This window comes from Scomber scombrus, chromosome 16 (assembly GCF_963691925.1).
Source record: "Scomber scombrus chromosome 16, fScoSco1.1, whole genome shotgun sequence".
In the NCBI taxonomy this organism is placed as follows: domain Eukaryota; kingdom Metazoa; phylum Chordata; class Actinopteri; order Scombriformes; family Scombridae; genus Scomber; species Scomber scombrus.
Window position 1 is genome coordinate 16591870 of NC_084985.1, and position 19693 is coordinate 16611562.

At 40.3% G+C, this 19693-nt stretch overlaps 1 protein-coding gene across 2 annotated transcripts in view; it reads right to left on the reverse strand.

Moving 5' to 3' along the window:
* Positions 1-2149: 2149 nt before the first annotated feature.
* elmo1 (engulfment and cell motility 1 (ced-12 homolog, C. elegans)) overlaps positions 2150-19693 on the reverse strand; it is a 101281-nt gene continuing 83737 nt past the window's right edge. For both annotated transcript variants that reach the window (XM_062436595.1, XM_062436594.1), the window contains exons 17-22: positions 14281-14444; positions 11340-11452; positions 6958-7065; positions 6540-6622; positions 4166-4243; positions 2150-2885 (exon numbers count right to left, since the gene is read on the reverse strand). In XM_062436595.1, coding sequence (XP_062292579.1) covers positions 2685-2885; positions 4166-4243; positions 6540-6622; positions 6958-7065; positions 11340-11452; positions 14281-14444 — 747 coding nt within the window. In that variant the 3' untranslated portion in view covers positions 2150-2684. The remainder of the gene's footprint in view (positions 2886-4165; positions 4244-6539; positions 6623-6957; positions 7066-11339; positions 11453-14280; positions 14445-19693) is intronic.

Below are 19693 nucleotides of genomic sequence, written 5' to 3' on the forward strand. Positions count from 1 at the left end.
ATGCAACGTTATTATATTTCTGTTGTTATTCTTGGATTTTTTTTTTTTTTTAACAGTTGACTGTTTGAAATTGTGTTTGATTTAAGTTGAATTTCTGCTCCAGTTTTTTGGTGGTTAAATAATGGGTATGGTTAAAAGTTAGGAGGCTCAGTATATAACTGAATGTATTGTTTTGTGTAATTAAACTTTCTTTTCCAAATGTATTTAATTTGTCATACATTTAAGAAGCCTGTGTACATGTTAAAACCCTGTAAATAAGCAAACACTACAACTAAAACATGTCAATTTTCAGTTGGGTTACTGTTGTTATTGTAAGTAGATTAAATCATTTCAGTAGTCTTCATGAATTATGATTTTTTTTGTTTAGTATCTGCTTTTAACATCTGGCTTTTAGTTTAATTCAGTCAGAGACTTTTTCCATCAAAAATGACCATTTACAGCAGATGGTTATAAAGTTAAATTTGGTGGAAAAGGCTTTGCTGTTTGAAGGAGCTCTCAAGAGAAACTGAGCAGTGACTATGATTCTGCTTAGAGAGTTAATCCCCTTATAACCATACATGAACATTAAATCTTACTTATCACCTTTGCAGTTAATCCTGGTTAAAATATGAAACGCCACATAAGGAGGAGATTGGGTCGGTGGTTGGAGCTGCAGCAGCCAAATGCATTGGCAAGAGCACATTTGGCAGAATGAACTGTGTTAGGTTAAAATGTTTGTGGTGTTCGCCTGCATAGATGTGACTGGATGTTAGCAGCCACACAGCTGTGGATGGGTCAGTGATTGGGAAGCATATTGAAAATGTCTGATACCAATCAGCTGAAACAACTTCAGTGCTCCAAGTGCTATGCTCCATTTTTGGTTAAGGGGTTCACATGTGACCTGTTTGGACATTTTGAATGCTCCGACACTTCTATTATCTCACTTCACATGCAAATAGGGTTAGATCAATATATGTATATGGCTTACTGTGAATACTACGTGCTAAAATGTTAACAGGTCAGATGACTGTAAAGGGATTTAATTTAGTGATTTTGTGTTAATTTGTTTCAAATGCTTTTTGTGAAAATGAAATTGCTTCTGTGATAATTTGAGTCTTAATCTTTGACCATCTGTTACTCAACTAGGTCAGTCTGTCCACACAAGTCTATTAGTGAGGAATATAGCAGATAATGGCCAAACATAGTGTATAACTTAATAGTGGAAACAAAACCATGTACAGTTGTCTAACATTTCATTTTTATGTTCAAATGCTGGAACGATCCTTACAATTCATGTAGTTAATGACAGAAGACAGGAACTACACAAAGTGGTTAAAGTTCTTAAATCTTTAATGTAAACAGCAGTTTTGAGGGGCTTTGAAAAAATCCTAAAGAAAAACATCTGAAGGTATTAAATAGGAAGGGGGAAAAATATATAAATCATACTAGAAATAACAACCATGATTTGTTTTTAAATTAAAAAAATACATAAACTTTCAATTTTGTGGCCATATAGTCCTGAACACAAAAACAGACAACTTCCCTTAACCAAAAACACTAACATCCTCTTTGTAATACCGACGACATGGCAGTTTCACAATTTTAAAAATCACTAAATCATGACCATCTTACAAATGACAAACAAAAAAAAAAGCTCAAATATTGCTTAGGAATGTTGTGTACAGCAGTCATTACAACGAGAGAGACTCAAATGAGGGAGAAACAAGTGTGTGTGTGTGTGTGTGTGTGTGTGTGTGTGTGTGTCTGTGTGTGTCTGTGTGTGTCTGTGTGTGAGTGAGTGTGTTTCACAATGATGGTGCTTTTACGGTTGTTTTTGGCCAAGCCACTGTGTAGGTGTTGTACAATATGCAATAAGCAGCAGTGGGATAATTACATTAACATTAAAATATTCAAAAGAGAGGCCGTTAACTGTCGTATAGTGCCTGGATATTTGAGGATCGACTTATTCTAACAGTCTTCAGTATGTGTGAAGCAGGACAGAGCGGATATAAGAGACAATTTTCAGGAAGTGTACTTCAACCTTCTTTTCAGTCTCTTAGGAAACATTTAGCTGCCACAAATACTGTGAGTGAGAATGTGACAGGAAATACCGCTGGGAAGTTGACAACATACCATAAAAATCACCGCCCCTCCCTCCCCGACCCCTGCACTTATCCCTCCCCACACAATAGCCCTGAGGAAAAATAATAAAATAAACATAAAAAGGACAACAAGGAAGCTGAATCAAATAGAATTTCTAAGCATTTCTCTACAACAATCTTCAAGCAAACTGACAGCTGGCGCCTTGGCCGAGAAGAAGAAGTTAAGTGAGTTTTCAGACACAGGAGGAGAGCGAGGAAGAAGACACAGAATGACCAACGGCGGGCCAAACAAATACTTCCTGGTTTCTCTTCTCTGTGGCAACCTGATGACTCTGCGAGTACTGTGTGAAGAGCTGCACCCCGAGACCCCGAGTCCTCAAGTGCAGCGAGCCTATTAATATGCGCCGTTTTCCCTCTTATAAAGGTCTAGCGAGAAGCAAGAGGAAAACGGCTCAATAAATCCTTTTTTCTTTTAATCACAGTTCATTTTTTATGTTATATTGGTTAGATTCATTTTTGTTGTAGTTTGTAAGAAAGGGGATTGGTCCAGTGAGTACAGCAGGTGCTAGGGTGGGCTTGGGTCCGGGCTCGTGGGTCGTTCGTCTAGTTACAGTCGTAAACAAAGTCATAGTTGCTAGGTTCTTTGGGAATTGGGGGCGGGGCCTCGGGAATCTGGATGTTCTCTAGATCCAAGAGGCGGAGTTTCATCTCCATGGAGAGCAGGGTGTCCATGTCAGATTTGGTGTAATCGCTGGTCATCTCTTTACCCAGGAGGGCGTTTAGACCATCTGTCCACACGCAGTACTGTAGAGGAAGCAACAGAGGTAGATCCAAAATTAAAACAAAACATTATTGGCACAAAGAAGACACAAAACTTCTAAAATCTTAACTAAGCTTTTTTTTCTGACTCATACGTCTTAGAGAAAGGAAGCTGCCGACAGCACACAGATTGAACCTGTTATACAGACACACAGGCATAAAAGCAGCTAACTAACACGTGTGTTTGTGTGTGTGTGTGTGTACACTGTGACTCAGGAAAAACACAGCAGGGACACTTCCTTCTCGCTTGTCCTAAATACCAACTTCTGCGTCAAAAAAGGAAAAACAATCTGTGTAATATTATACCAGAAGCTTCTGAAGTTATTTGCTATCCTAGAAATAAGCAGATTAAGCATACCATAAATGTATACCATTTATTTATATATATATATATATATATATATATATATATATATATACACACCATGAGACAATGTACATCTGCCAACATCTACCATGGTTCTAGTTATTCCTTTAATATCACTTAGTGTATTAGGCCATTGTGGGCAATGCTGCAAATCAATGAGCAGGACTGTTTTATGGCAATATTGGATTCTTATTGGATTTATTGGTTTTTCACATCATTGTGAATAAGTACCTTCATTTTTTCAAGTATTCATTTGCTGCATATGCCACATATTTGATCTACCAACAGCTTCTTACTTATTTTCTAGAAAAAGTATTACAACACGTTTTACAGTACTATATATGTATGTATATAAAATGACATATACTGTGATGGAGGATTGTATGCATATCACACACTCTTGATTACAAGTATTTGGTGTCTGAATGCTGATCATTCAAATTACACACACTTTTAACCTTTTCCTTTTAAACCAGTGTTATTGTTTTTTACGTAGCTGAGACCAAATGCTTGGTCAACAAAACGATTAATAATTATATATTCAAAGTGTGTAGCTTTACATGGATTCTGTTTTACTTAAAGGAGTTTAGCGTTAGGTTCAGGCATTGAGGTCAAGGTTGCCTTAGCTAATTAGCATCAGTTGCTTCATTCATGCTTCATAATCACGGACTCTTTCATCAGATGTGCCGCTGCCAGCTGACTAGTAATATCCAGTCATGTTAATGCAGGTGTGCAGCATGGCCATCCTACTCTGACCCATGTCAGGTAGAATATGTGACTTCAACACTTGCATTAATACTATATTCATACACTAATGGAACAACTTTTGTCTTTGTGCCTTCACACATGTGCATTTGTCTGACACTGTCAACATCAGGGCCGGCTACTGTTGGCTTACCTCATGCTTGTCAGGAGCAATAAAGTTTAAATACTCGTCGGACTCGTAGAGGACAGAGAAGGCCAGCTCTAACACCTCCTGGAGAGAGGACAGAGTGAAGGACAGAGAGGGAGAGGTGAGGAAGAGAAAATGGTGCAGAGACAGAGTAGGAGAAGGTGGGGTGGTAAGAGGTAAAAGAAGAAAAAAAAAGGGTGCAAGGAGAAAAAGACGGATTAAAAAAGGTGAGATTTACAGCACAAGGCTGCCATACCAATGCAATCTACCTCTCCTCCTCACGTCTCGTCACCATCTGTTACATCAACCCATCAAGCACCAGTGAGAGAGAACACAGAGAGAGAAATACCTGGGTTGCCTTTAGATAATAGATATCGAAAAAATTGGGGATTGAGGGGTGTTCCTTCAAAATTCACTGTTGTCTGCTGTGGAAGATGTATTGAATGCAGTACGAGGGCACAACAGGGACATAGAGAGCCAGATTTGTATACATGAAAGCAAGTCATTATATGCATGCTTGCGATCTGCGTGAAATTAGCCTCTGATTTACTAAGGCGGCAGGTATAATTACACAATCGGAAAGTGGGACTGCAGCCTGGGGTGCATTGTGTGAGAGAGAGGTTAAAAAAAATGCTGATCAGTAGTTGGATTTGTCTCAGATCAGGAGACATTGAGAAAGAAAATGTGCTTTCATGCTGAAATGGAAATATAATATAAGTTATGAAATTCCAAAACAAAGGGTACAGCAGTAACAAAAGTAAAAATGGGTATCTATTAGCTTACTCTGTATACACTCTTTATTGAAAGCCTTATAAATCTAATGCTGTTAAGGGATTTAATACCTCTAATGAGGTTATAGAGATGGAAAAACCTAAAAAAAAAGAGACAAAAAGTTGCATCAAAACGAATGAGGATGTAGAGTATACACATACAACTGAGATCTCCATAGAGTCCAAAGATAACTGCAGCCAAATCTACATTATGTAAATCAAAAGCGTGCATTCACCACAGTACATTAGCAGTTCAGATTGATAACCATAAAGACACAGCTACACTCTTTATTTAATGTTATAAAACAGATATGAAGTTCATTGTTCAAACCTCTTTCAACGGCTGTGTTTTGGTTCATGAATGAATTAAATGCTGCTTATTGTGGAGCTTCATGTATCATTGAGATTTCATTAAAATCCTGGTTAATTCAATCTTCCCCTTATTTTAATATAACTGCACAAATCTGAGCCGGTTCTTTAGATTCAGGGGGTGCAGAGCATGCCATCAACCACTTTTCTCATATATCCTCCAGTCATCTGTACAATTCTCTCTGTATTTACATAAAGCTGAGGGATGCAGCTCACTAATGAGATGTTAAATGCAGCTCAGATAACAGGCAAACTGAGCTTCCAGGTCAGTGCCCCTGTTTTCTGAATAATATGCACATCTTGAGGCGATGAATCTGTCAAACAAGACAAATGTGCCCTGAGTAGAAACTTATGGGAGATATATTAGATCTGGAAAATGATGATGAATGTTTGGGAATAATGAGAATACCTGAGAACTTAATACATCTTTGTGATTTTTTGGAGACAGTCTTAAAACTTTGCTTGCGTTTTCACCCTTCCCACCTCTGTCTCAGTGTCCCACAAATGGTCCTCAGGCTGGCTCTGCTGTAAACCCTGTAGAGGTGACTTTGGCTGGCCTTGTAACAGTGAGTAATGAAATGTGCTTGTGTTTTCATTCACAAGGCTGGGACAGGCCCGCTAGACGGCCCACAGACCCCCCTTAGGTCATTCTCCTAGACCTGCGCTTATCGACAAGGTAATAAAGGAGACAAAGCGGGGAGGAGGCGTGCTCCTTTGTCTTCAAGGCTATTTATCCAAGATCCAATATATCAGAGTCCCGTGGGTGTGTGTGTGTGTGGGGGGGGGGTGTGAAGGTTTGCAGAGGCAAAGCACGGGAGAGTAAGGGCCAGTGTGTACACAGATTCAAACGAGATGGCTCTTTCATCCTGGTTAAGGCTGAAAAAAGGTACATGGCCATGTATTACATTTGAATTTAAACAGCAAAGAAAACATGTCAGCAAGTTCTTGGTGGCTCTTGTGTGGTTTGTGTGTGCAGCTAAAGGACTATTCTGTGATTTATTTCCACACGATGCTACCGATAGATTCTTCTCTCCTGTGGCGAGCACGGAGATGCAAGTTATTGTTTTATTTCCCAAAGCAAAATTATGTAACTGACATCATGTTATGCAACTCTCACACACATAGAAACAAGTTCTCTTGCCTAGATGGATACACACCGACCCACCCACACGTATGCACATGTACATACGCCTGTGCACACACACACACACACACACACACACACACACACAGACACACACCTTGTTTTGCTTCAGGGCTCCCTTCTCCTTCATGTGAGGACAGTCTTTGCCGGTGATAACAGCTTTGATATCAGCCACAGGCACTGCAGAGAGGACAGGGGTAAGTTCATAACAACAACAACAACAACAATGAAAACATCCCTGAGAAAACTGTGTCAACCCAAACAGTGGCTGGTTTATTGAAGTGATTAAAAGTTTAAATCCAACCAAATTTGTTGCTGTGCAAGTAAATCTGACATTAACACTGATTCTTGAAGCCAACAGTCAGTATAAATGACAGTTGTGTGTCACTGTCTAAACAAGTTATTGGGGTTATGTGTATACCTTGTTGTAGACTTTTAGAAAATGCATATTCTAATAAACATTGTGTTGCATTAGTAGGTAAAAACCTAATAAAAAACTCCATGATTTCACTCACATTTGTCCTGTAAAGAGTCGTGGGGCACCTCCCCCTGAGGGCTCTCCTCCAGGTCTCCATAGTGCAGGACTTTATGGTTCGGAGACAGTCGACAATACCAAAACTTATCTGGAAGAAAACACCACGACAAAGAAAGAGAGAAGGGAGGGAAAGGGTGACAGAGACAGATTTAGATGAGTTAGGAAATAAGTCAGTGGCTGGTGTAAGACATCATATGGGATTTCATGAGTCATCAACAGGAGAGAAAATTAGCCCAGCAAAAAATCTGTGACAAAAAAAAAAAAGGAAAAAAAAAAACAGCCTTGAGGAAAATCCACAGATGGGCCATGATGCTCTGTATGAGGGAGGGCTCTTCACAGGCAATAAAACAGACAGTTGGCCTTCATCATTTTAACAATGATTCAACAACAATAAACACTCTAGGTGAAGGGCAAAAAAGGAAAAAAAAACGTTTTTCTGGCTCAAATGAGACAAAGGTGGAGCCTTAACTTCAACCTGCTCCACCTTGAAATATTGTTTTCTTTAACAAAGGCCCCACGTGACTGAACATTTGCTTTTAATTTAAATCATTAAGACTATTTACAATGTAGTCAAACAACAAAAAGGACCACCAACAAATTCAGACCACCGCCTCTGTTACACACATCATGCAAAGCAAAAGCTGTTTTAACACCATGGTGCCTAAAATGTTCACTGTAATACAAAGAAGTGGGAACCCCTGTACACTCATCAGTTACAGGTACATGAAGCTTGGTGTTGAGACAGTGCCAAAGATGTTGATTAAACTCTATGGTCATTTTGAATGTTGTAGTCAATGGCATTGTATTGGACCATCTGCAGAATATTAGTCAATCAAGCAGGAAAGCACTAAGAAGCCCTTTGAATACTTTTACACACACAGCCGACATTTAAAGGCAGCTTGGTATCAATTGAAGTGAGACATCACTGTCACTTTATGAATACGCAGTTTTAGGTTGAGAGTGTTTTTCTCTTGGCTGATGACATGAGTAATCCTCCAGCAGTGGAGGCCTGTAACTACCAGCTGTGTGTGTAAAGATTTTGGTCACTGCCTCCATCGCCAGCCTCTCTGTGGCCAGACTGGTGTTCTTAAGTGGTTCCCTGCCAAGGTGTACACCGAGCTGAGCTGGCAGTCAGCGGGAACAAACAGACTGCGGAGGTCTGGCTGGTGTGTGCATGTGTGGCACAGTCCAAATCCTAATTGCTGAAAATAGACAGTTGGCGGTGCCATGCTGGTGCAGAGTGGCACCGGTCCACGGGGAGCAGATCGAGATGTGTGTGGCGGCTGTGATGAGAGGAGGGGGTTTGGGGAGAAGATGCTATCAACTGTCAAATGTGTGTGTGTGTGCGCGCATGTGTGTGTATACAAGCGCATATGTTCTCCTTTGGCTGAAGATCCTGTTTCTCCATCTTGGATTTCATTTCATTATTGTATCACTTAAAACTATATCAGTCTCTTCATTTGATTCAACCACTGTAACATGTGTGAATGATATATTTTTGCTTTAGTGTCGCATTTACCCAAGTTGCACTTTCCCGAGTCCCAAGACATGCCGTTACCTGCTAGTGACCTACACTTAAAAGATTGAACAGGTAGTACTATTTCTTCAAACCACCATCAACCTAGGCTTTTATAGAGAAACATCCCCTTGTAATGGGCAGACTGGCACTTTGGAAGGTAGAAAGAGGAGTCATCTGCACTGAAGTCAGCTAAATTAATATTTGATGTAGGTACTTCAGTCCCTGCAGGCTGAAGGACTTTGAAATAGTCGTTCAAGAAGCTGAGTGGGAGAGGAGAGAGGGAGCAGGGGAGAACTTTTTATGTATGTAAAAAAGACACATATCCAAGAGTAGAAGGATTGTGAAAGTTTGTCTGAGCAATGTACCAAAGACAAAAGAAAACATGTGGCCGATAAACCAAGTTTCAGTGTCATGTATGCAGCATCCTCTCTTTTCATGTCAACACTAAATGAAAATGAAGCTTGCTATAAAGCCTGTTCTATTATTGCCCAGCTTGCCTGAGGTCTGCAAGACAAAGTGTGCTTCACAGTGTCAATGCATGTTTATATTGTGAGTGGCAGCATGAAAAAAAAAAAGGCTGGGAGAGGTGATGGAGGCAAGGATAGACATGTATGTGTGAAAGGAAATGGAGATGAGAGTGAGGGGGATGGAGGGAGGGAGAGGGTTGCAAAAACAGAAAAAGGGAAACAAGGGAAGGGAAACCATGAAAGAGGTTAGTGGTGAAAGGATGGCAAATAAGGCAATAGTTTTGTGGAGAAACAGCATGCTACTTCAAATGTCCTCAAAAGCAAAGACAGCCAATATACAGCTTGCTTGTAGCAGTCAGGGGACTGGCCTACAAACAGTGTGCAGTTGCAGTAGATTAAAGCTGGTGTAACCCTACAGGCTAGTGGGCTAAATTAAATCCAGTGGGGCTCGCAAACTGCTTTATATACAGCAGCGTGCGGGTCTGCGGTTTCTGACAGGCTCATGGCTTTGTTTCTGCGTTCAGCTGGTGCTCGTCTATATCTGCACTTGTCCTTGATTCCTTTGACAAGCCTTCATAACCATGTGAGACTATTTACAGAAAGCTGCTACGTAAAAGCTGGACAAACAAAAATCAGCAATGATGATCAGATACTCAATCTGGGTGATGCTTTCCATCTGCCCTGCAAGATCTTTGTTATACTTGTTTTCCCCCCTCACTCCTATCTTTTTTTTTAAGGTAGTCCAGCTTCAACAATATCTATAGCATCGTTGCACTCATTACTGCACTGTTTACTGTACTTTGATGAACATGTATTTACACTATTCATGCACAGTCTGAACCACTACACTGATTAAATAATCTTCCTGTACATACAAACAACTATGCATATGTTGTTTACACTGTGCATACTTAACAAAATGTACGTATAACGTTCAAACAAACTATTCTCTAACTCTGTCCACTTCCTTGCTGTATATTCAAAATATTTACATGTAATATTTATACATTGCAACTCTCCACTGTCCATCACTGCATACTGCAAGATGTAGCCTCATTTATGCTGCAGAACTCACTTTCTTGCACTCATTTGTAAATAACACTGTATTTTTGCATTTCTGGTCGGATGCTAACTGCATTTCATAGGCTTTATGCCCGTACTCTGCACAATGACAACAAAGTAGAATCTAAACTAAATCTAGACGACAGCTGCCAAGACAAATCTTGATCAGGCTTTAAAATGCCAGAACACATCGGTGTCAGTGGGGAAAATCCTCCAAGTTTCACTCGATTTGATTTGACTTACTGGAAGTACAGTTCCTGTAGGGCAGCTGATGACAGTAATGCAATGGCGGCAAAACCAAACCCGGAACCTTTTTTATTTTTTATTTTTATTTTTTTTTATTACATATTTCCATGTGTAGCCAGGAAGGAAAGTGACAGAGCAAGGTGAAGAAAAGTGCAAGAGGGAGGACAGAAGAGTGAAGGGATTTGGTATCATGAAGATTAAATCCTCTTTGACTGAAGAGCAGTATATTATACAGGCTAAACGCTACCACTGCTAGCCGCCTAGGTTTTCACTTTCTATCCTATTCCCTCCCTCTTTTGCTGACTCACTGGAAAAGAATATCATCAATATATACCATCAATTAAATCAAAGGAGAGTTAAAATGCATCTAAATATATGCATTTCAAGTTGGTATGCACACATTTTTTGCCTCCCAAAAATGTAACTTAAAATGCTGCCACAGATGAGTGCTTAACAATCTTAAATGTAAGCAGTTTAAATATACCTTAAGTGTTGAAGCTTTTGGGGTTCATGTTGACACAAAACAGTTGCCGTCTGTTATCTCATAGCAGAAAAATAAACTGCTTTATCATTTTCACTACACACTCCAGCAGCCTTCTTTTGTTATTGTTTCCTTTATTTTCTCAAATCCTTTTCTACATTTTATCCTGAGTGTGCATAAATGTGTGTTTAAACTGCTTTTGTCAGTATGCATGTGCATCTTTGTATTTCTTTGCATATCTGGGTGTGCAGGGGTAAAAGGAGGGTGAGTATGTGTGCTATGCTTCTGTATGCGGTTGAATAAAAGTGGCAACATATGACTTCTGTATATGTCTCTGTCTCAAAGTCTGAGAGAGCCAGGAAAACTTGAATGAGAGATCTTGTCAGCGAATCCACAGCAGTGCACAGATTCACACATCTGCTGTGATAAAATGTTACCTGATTTTCATAACGCAAAGGGAATAAGGCCATGTATGCTGAAAGGGTGGGATGAAGAACAAACAGACAGATAGAGAGAAGAAGGGAAATGCTTCTTGTGGACAAAGCTAAAGGAGCTGTGATGTGCGAGTATGTGCATGTGTGTCTCACCTTGCCTCCTGCGGCTACTGATTTTCCTGAAGCAGGTTCCGTCACACAACCTGTTGAGTCTCTGTTGTTTGATCAGCTCCATGATCTCTGGCTGGATCTTCTCCCTCAGCTCCCTTAAAAAAAACAGGTAGACACACACAGAACTAGTTCAAGAGAAATATCCAAATCCTGTAAACCACACCCTTCCAATCTGGCAAGCAGGCACAAGATGCTCTACTACTTGCAAGTGAATTCTATTACATTCCCACAGGTTCTCTATCTGCGTGCAATATTCATCTGACTGACAAAATCCCCTGGATTATGACTGTCAGGAGGGAACAGAGAACACGCCAAAACACACTGATATACACATGCACACTGGTCCAACTCCTGCTAGGATTGCTGTCATTTATTCATGCATCTACATGTATGTCTGTGTTGCATATGAATGCCAAGCACACAGCACTAGTCGACATGAATTATGTATATTATCTCCCCATCTTTTATTTCTCTCCATTATAGTCGAGTCCTTTCTCTTTCAATTTACCTCTTTATTCTTTTTCCCTTCAAGAAATACGCAGGCTTCCACATTCTACACACATAAAAGCGATGCATTTCCAACATTTTCTTTTATATTCCCTGTGCTGGTCCTTTTGATCATATTTTTGTCCTCCCTTTCTCTTCCTCGTCTCCTTCAGGTTGCATCCACTTCTTGTTCCCCTTCATCTGTCTCTCTGCCTGTCTGTGAGTTTGCTTCATCAGTGACTGCAGTCATTACATTGATCGGTGGTTGGACATTCACTCTGACACCTTTAAAAGAACAGCTAGTGGGGAAGGCGTGGCTCACTGCAGGAGGGTTGGATGATAATAGCTCTGCTCATGTATCAGTCTTCTGACTGAGCTTGACACAGGTGAGACTTCTTTTGTCTGAGAGTTTTAGATAACTTCTGGCTACACAGTCTTCTTAGAAAATAGCTCCTATTTCAATTTGAACCGATTCTTTCCGCCAGATGCAGAAAATCACAGACAATTGGATTTAAGTGCTGAGGTGTTGCACTGGTGGACCTCTATAAAAGGAGGCACTCTGGTTGGTATCAGCTGTTCAAAGGATGAAAGAAGTGAGGCCCTCTGATGTAAAGGTGGCACAAAAACCCATTTCAAGCCTTTTGGAAATGCACAGTGCCGACCCGGTATATCAGTAAAATATTGCTAAGCACAGGTGGAAAAGGGAATCAATAATGAATTAAGTTGAGCCATTTTTCATTTCAATTTTCTGGGGAATGCTTTAAAATTAAATTCTGCATTAACAGTGTATCCTCGGCAGTTCTGAATCAACCTGCTTCATGAATTTTTTTATGTGATGCTGTTTATATTTTTTGGCATAAGCAACTTATAAATATAAAAAATCCTACATAATGTACTATACTATACATTTCAAAAAGAAAAAAAAGAAGCTTTTTACTACCTAAGCAAAATAACAGCATAAAATAAGCTTTGATATGAAGCCATAATGGTCCCTCTTCATCTTCTATAAATGTCTACGAACTATTCACTATAATAGTTACTAGCAGACAACTGGCAGCAATTGTAGCAGGTAAATGTAGCTCATTTAAATCTGTGGTCTGACACACTCAGCTCATTATGTTTACAAGTCATGACGGTGCTGTATTGATTAGAGGAAAATTCCATCTTCGGGTAGTCTCACGCTGCTGGAGAGAGACTAATCAGTCTGTGACGCTCAGTGTTTCCCAACAGTAATGCTGTGATGAAATGTTAAACTGTGCTTTTTCATTTTCATTGTCTTATCCAGTTTCAATTACTCACTCCCTATTTATCCTGAATGAACAGCAAGAAATTTGGTGTGAATTTGTTGCATTCAGCTGTGGGTAGTACGTGCCTTATTTTTTGTAAGGATACAGGAAACAATTTTAGTTATTAGTTATCATGATATAATTGTGTCTTTAAGCCAATTCTGAATATAATTAAAACAAACTCTAAACAAGAAAAAGTGGACCTTGAATTAAAAACTCTATTAGCAGTAGTTGAACAAGTGTTTTCAGGTAAATTTGTCTGCAACTTCCTTCACTTTTGTTTTGCTTTCTCCACAAGAATTAATTGGCTGCTAAAGTTTGGTCTCTACCCTTCTAATATCGATTCAATAAGCCCTTGGCTCGGCATCGATTACTGTTCAAAGGGACAAGCTCTCCTGGGGAAACGATTTTTCAATAGTGCTAGCTACTCCATTAAATACAGGCAGGACAAAACAATGTTCTCCATTATAGGGCCTGCATCCATGATCAGTCAATGAATGATCTATTACACACCAGCTCCCCATGCTTAATGAGCTGGAGGGTCATTAATGGAGTATTCACTGGGAATGCCATTTGCAGACAATTTGAATTGAATGCATATTTTCAATCACAGGAGGGGAACCGAGTTGCAACCTGCTTTAGGCCAATAGTTGGCATTTGGTTGACAAATGGAAAGGAGGAAAAGGAAAAAACAAGAAACAATTAAGACTCATGCTAATGACCACAGCTTTTTTTAGTAGGTGCAAATTATGTCCTTGTTGGAGTCTTCGACTTGAACATGTAGTTTCAAGAAATTTGCAGGAATATCACTTATCGCTATTTTTCCTTTGGTGAGCAGAGACATGGAATCAAATGCAATTGCTCTGATGCAGCAGAAAATGTTTTATATCTCATTGTCGTCAGAGTTTCCACATTGTAGCTTGCCTGAGGCTGCAAAGCATGCTACAGAATGCATGAGTAACGTTTTTGGAGGTATTATTCACATTAAGTTCAGCATTTTGTCACCTGCCCAACAAGGTCCTGTGGGACCCTTCAGTCAATCAGTATAAACCTTTGAAAGGTGTGTGCAGGTGCATTTCTGGATTTTTGTTTGATCACAAATGTCCTGCATGCACAATATCATCATACTGGTCACTGATTGGCTAACTCACAGGATGGGACGGGACTGGAAGTCTTCCTGATTCATCCTCTCCGACTGGCGTATCTTCAGGATCTCTGTGTAGCTCAGGTTCTGCAGGCGACTCTTGAACTGGTCCAGGGAATTAGGCTTGAGAGTCAGTGCTCGCATGATCTGCTCCCTCACCACCTGCATTACCTGCAGAAGAGAGAGAGGCAAAGAGGGGCCAGGTGAGATGATTGTGCATGCAGGATCCATACAGGATCTAGAAAGTGTCCGTATTTTTGTGTGTCAGCCAAAAACACAGCCCGGAAGTCAGGAAGTCAAGGATTAGACAGGATTAATGATGTGATTTTTTTTTCCAGAACTGGAGCCCGTAATCCAGTCTGGTGCACTGAGCCTTTAGAGGAAACGAACAAAGCAGAATAATTCAACAGTGGCGAGTCAACTGTTACACCCAGTGTCATGCATCAGTGAAATGCATGACAGAACTCTGCCTATAATACCTGAGCTATTTAATACCATTAGTTTAGCTGTGGCTGCAGAAGCATGATACGAGTGGTGTTCCAACTCATCAATCCCACTTGAGGTGTCTTTATGATCAGTGAATGTAACAGTAGCAGAGCTCTTACCAACAACACATAAAACACATCATGCATGTAGAGTATTATACATTACTGTGAGGTGATCATTTAAGTCTGCACAAAGATTTCTCCTTTGTCCACCGCACAGAAAAATGCTGAACTGCAGATACAAACACTTAAAAACAGATTCACTGAGCAGTGAGACAGCTGACAATATCAATCCTCAGTCCTCACATCTAACACACATCAAAAATGTTCACATTCAGGTGAGCTCAGATTCTTTAAGCAATGAAACACAAGGATCAAATACAATGATCAAACAAAAACCCTGAAGCTGGACTGAACCTTATTTAAACTTCTTAAATGTGGAATGACATTAACTCAAGTTTGAGCTGAGCTACTTTATGGCAGCACTTCACTGCTCTTAAACAGTGGATAAAGTGATTCGTTCCAGAGTATAAAATCTTCTCATCCTGCCAGAAATCTTAAATATAAAACACTTGATCATCCAGAAAATTAGCCTGAACTCCCAAACCTTATCCCACACTGAAATCCTCAATGACAGCTGCTTTCACTTAGCTTTTGCACTCTGACGATTTATTTGCATTCTGCATAATTAGCATATTAACACTAGTATCAGTCACAGATACAGTAGATTCTCTACTTGTGAAGGTATTCAAGCCAACACACAGAGGACTGAGAGTGGACATAATTCCTAATGTGCTGAGCTTGGGTTGATGTGGGCCTGTAAATCCAGCTCAGGCACTGTATGTGATACAAGGCTATAAAAATTAACCTGACCTAACATTTCTGCAGCCAAACTGAGCAGCGCTGTTCCAGTTACTGCAGGCAGCACTATGGTAGACGTGACATGCAGCCCTGATTATGGATCAGCCTTGTTAGCAGCCACCTCTGGGCCTGGAGATGCTGATTCACAGGATCAAAACTGAGGTGACAGAAATAAATAAACTGACATCCCCCTCTTTTCTTTTTGATTTTCCAAGTATTTCCACGCTCTGTAAGCTCACTTCCTTACAATATGTCGACTGTAAGAAGAGGTTGGGATGGTGCTCTGCGTGTATGTATGTGAGATGTGTCCTAATATTTCTGTTCTGTGCTATTCTGTTTCACCTGGGCTCCTCGTCCATAACAACCTTGCCAAAAGCCAGTGAGCCAAGATACCGAACGTAGTCTTATGTAATGCAGTTCTTGCTGTTTGTGTTTACTGCAAGGCGATTACTCATCAACTTGCTAACCTCTGGACTCTCACTAGTCACAATAAGCCAGGGGTGAGCGCTTTAAAAGTATACGATTTGAAGTTGCTAAATGTGAAATGTGAACAGCATAAAGCCAGACCCAGCACCAAAAAAAACTAAAAAAGTCAACATGACAGAGGCGAAGGAAGATCTGGGCTCAAAGTCTCTTTGTGATGAGACCTGAAGGTAACACTCAGCTCACATGGTTTAAAACACATTCACGAAAAGTAGGTGACAACAGAAAAGAGGACAATGGAAAATTATTTGGAGCAGCAAGTATGTGAACGCCTTTCAGCATCAATTCAATGTTACAGTTTGGTTCTGAAATCAGCTTTAGTGCAATTAGAGAGCAGATCTGAAAATACGCTTGATTCACAAGCTTTTGTTATTTCAAGAATCAGTTGCAGGGTCCACAGCTGCTGTCTGTGTACCATTTGTGAGAATTGTATTGACTAAGTTCAGACACAGAACTGCACAAGTGTACAGGAAGTCTCCTCCAGTCTGATCCCCATCTACAGTAACTGGCATTACAGTTGATAGAGAGAGCATCAGTGACTCAGCACAAGTACATTTTTTAAATCTCTGACAGAGGCAGACAGAAGTTGAGATCAGGATTTTCTAAAAAGAAGTGCTGTTCTGGGCCAGTACAAAGCTATAATTAGCTGGGATAAATGGCTTTACTGTAGATAAATGACTGCATTATCACAGTGTAAAAAAGATAAGTTATATGCAGAGCTCTCTTTTGGAGACTGAAGAGGACTGCTTTAATATGTTGAGCAAGTGTTGCTGTAAGATTAAAAGGATCTAGATAATTTATGATTTCATTATGAAAAAGAACCACCTCAGCTCTGTTCCTATATGTTTAGATGTTAGCTGTGTTTTAGTAGCGTAACATAATTGCCAAAATGTAGATGGCAACATAAAAGGGCAACCACTAGAGGGCGGAGGTGACACTTTCCTTTGATGGTGGTCAAGATGCGTTATAGGTGAGTGATTGCAGACACTTTGAGCTGAGATGTAGACTTGTGATACACAGTTATGAGGAGAAAATAGTTTTTTCATTTGTGTTTTCCATCCATTCCCATCCTTCTTTCTATTTGTTTATTCATCCATAAACACACCTGTCCAACCTTCCTTCAGCGAGGAACATACTCATGATGGCTCTCGCTTGTAGTCATCTTAGGGAAAGCTGTTTTTCTGCATTTTCTCTCTGTCTGTGCTTCCCTTTAATACATACACCATATTTTCATGGGGAGAAATAGGTGTCCAGCTAACAGCAGATTTACAACCCCTGAGGACCGACTTTTCAGCCTCAGCACTTCACCCCAGTGTCCCCCCTCCTCCTCCTCTGAGCTGAAAATGTGCAGACAAATGGATGAAGCCACAGCTTGCAATCATGCTATGAAGGATTCATCACTCTTGTCCACTACTTTTAATCACAACCTCACAGAGTTGCCCATTATAAATTTTCACACACATACACACTCCTATAATCCTGATAATTAAGCTTTAAATTAATTTACGTTCCCATTAAGATTATAAATGGTCTGTCAGTGTGTCTAGAACAAATGTTCTTCCTGTAAGGAGCTGTTTGAAAGTAAAGGAAATCTAACAATGCAACAAAACGGAGTTTTCATGACCTCAGTTTTAGGTTATCACTAAAGATTGCAGATTGTAAACAAAAACAACCCCTCAAATTGTTATCTGAAGCCTCTTTTTTTCTTATTTTTGGGTATTATTCCAGCATGCCTAGCTTTTTAAGACGGCTCTCACTGTCACCTGCAGCTTGCTTTCCAATCCGATCTCTAGAGAGCGACTGCCATCCAGCCCTGGTGTTTCAGCAGAGCTGTCCCCAAGGAATGTTCATTAATATGCCTTGTTTGCAGTCATGTCTCCAGCAGGAAAACAATTCTGTTGGCCCATGTGGCAGCACTCATGCTAATTAACACTGCGAATATTCATCACATTTAATACGAACACATGGTCCTTTCACAACAGGGCATGGGGGGAGGGAATTATGAATATTTTATCGTCATCCTTCTTTTTCATGCGCTGATTGCTCAGAGAGCACCTTGGTAGAGGTGACATGACGTCAGCGCTGGAACAAACTTTGCAGGATAAATTTATCGCTGACTCTTCTCATGTTGTCTCTTTTAAAAACCACATGATCTTCCATTTAGTCAAAACTGTTGATCCAAGATTTATCGGTTCCGTCTCGTCCACCTTTATTTCTGTCGTTCCCGCTCATGATGTCTAATCTCTTCCAGACAACAGGCCATCATTGTTTTCCGTGGCTCCTTCGAAGGAAAGTTAGACAGCAGAGCAAGTGTCAGCAAAAGTAATTAAACGTCGTCTCTTGAGCCATCTAGTACATGTAATGAAGAGTTGGCCACACTGACTCCTCTGCTCTTCCTCTCTTTTTTCCAGTCTCTGCTCATACAGGACAGTTTGGCCAGTTCCTCTCACGGAGTCAACCCGCTATCCATCATTGACGATGCATCGGCCGTTACAAATTACTGTCCCCTCTCGCCGACCAATCGACTGTCGCCACTGCTTCATTTACCTAAGAGGATGCTAATGACATCATTTACCAGCTGTCAGTCAAATGCTCAACTGCCACTCAAGCCTTGGTGGGAAATCTGGAGATTGTGCTGGAGAGACACTTTGTTGGGCATATAATACGGCAGTAATCACAAAATAATGACTTTGCTGATACTCCCTGAAAGCAATCAAAAAGGCAATCTGATGTGGTGATAATGGGACCGTAGCTGAAAGTGTGTTTCTGCACTTAAGGACTTGAAGTAACACATGCATGCTGGCACACATACGAAAGGAAGTGTCCGAACAAAAATACACACATGTTCACCTTTAATGAGGAGCAGAATGCAGGGAATCCATGCCCGTTATTGAAATAGTAATTACATTTTCCTTCCCTGCCATCATGTCCTATGTGCAGCTAATAATTATCTCCTTCAAAGTTGACCATGATGTCATTAAAAATAAAACACTGCCACAGAGATGGACATGAAAGGATGCGTGTCTCTTATCATGCTGTACAGAGAGGCACAGCTGGTGGCGGTTATTAAATTTAGAAAGTGATAAAAATGCATTGAATAAAAATGCAAAAATATGTTTTAGAAGCAGGCAAGACTGAAAAAATGAGCGGTAGTTAAAATTGTATGACTTTTATACAAAAACTTCTGTCACTGTTAAATTACTATTAAAGTTGTCATCATACATTCTGATACAATAAAAATCAAATCAAAGAGTAGCTAAATTAAAGAAGAGTCTGACTGTGTACTCTGATATGGTTTACTTCTGCTTTCTGTTCATGAAGAGGTACTGACACTAATCTTTGCCAACGATGCCAACTGTGCTGGTTCTTACTCTCTGTCACCCCCGCCGTATGTGTGAGAGGACGTTTCAGGAGGCACAACAAAACATAGACCTCCATCTGACAGCACACACACACACCATGGCGTCGCTTTGGTCAGTACAGTGCTTCAAATGCTTCCCACTGGCTGGGACTACAAATAGCTAACGCTGAAACAACAGTCTATGCTGCTCTGCGTGACACTGAAGTGATGGTGACGGACACGGCATTTGT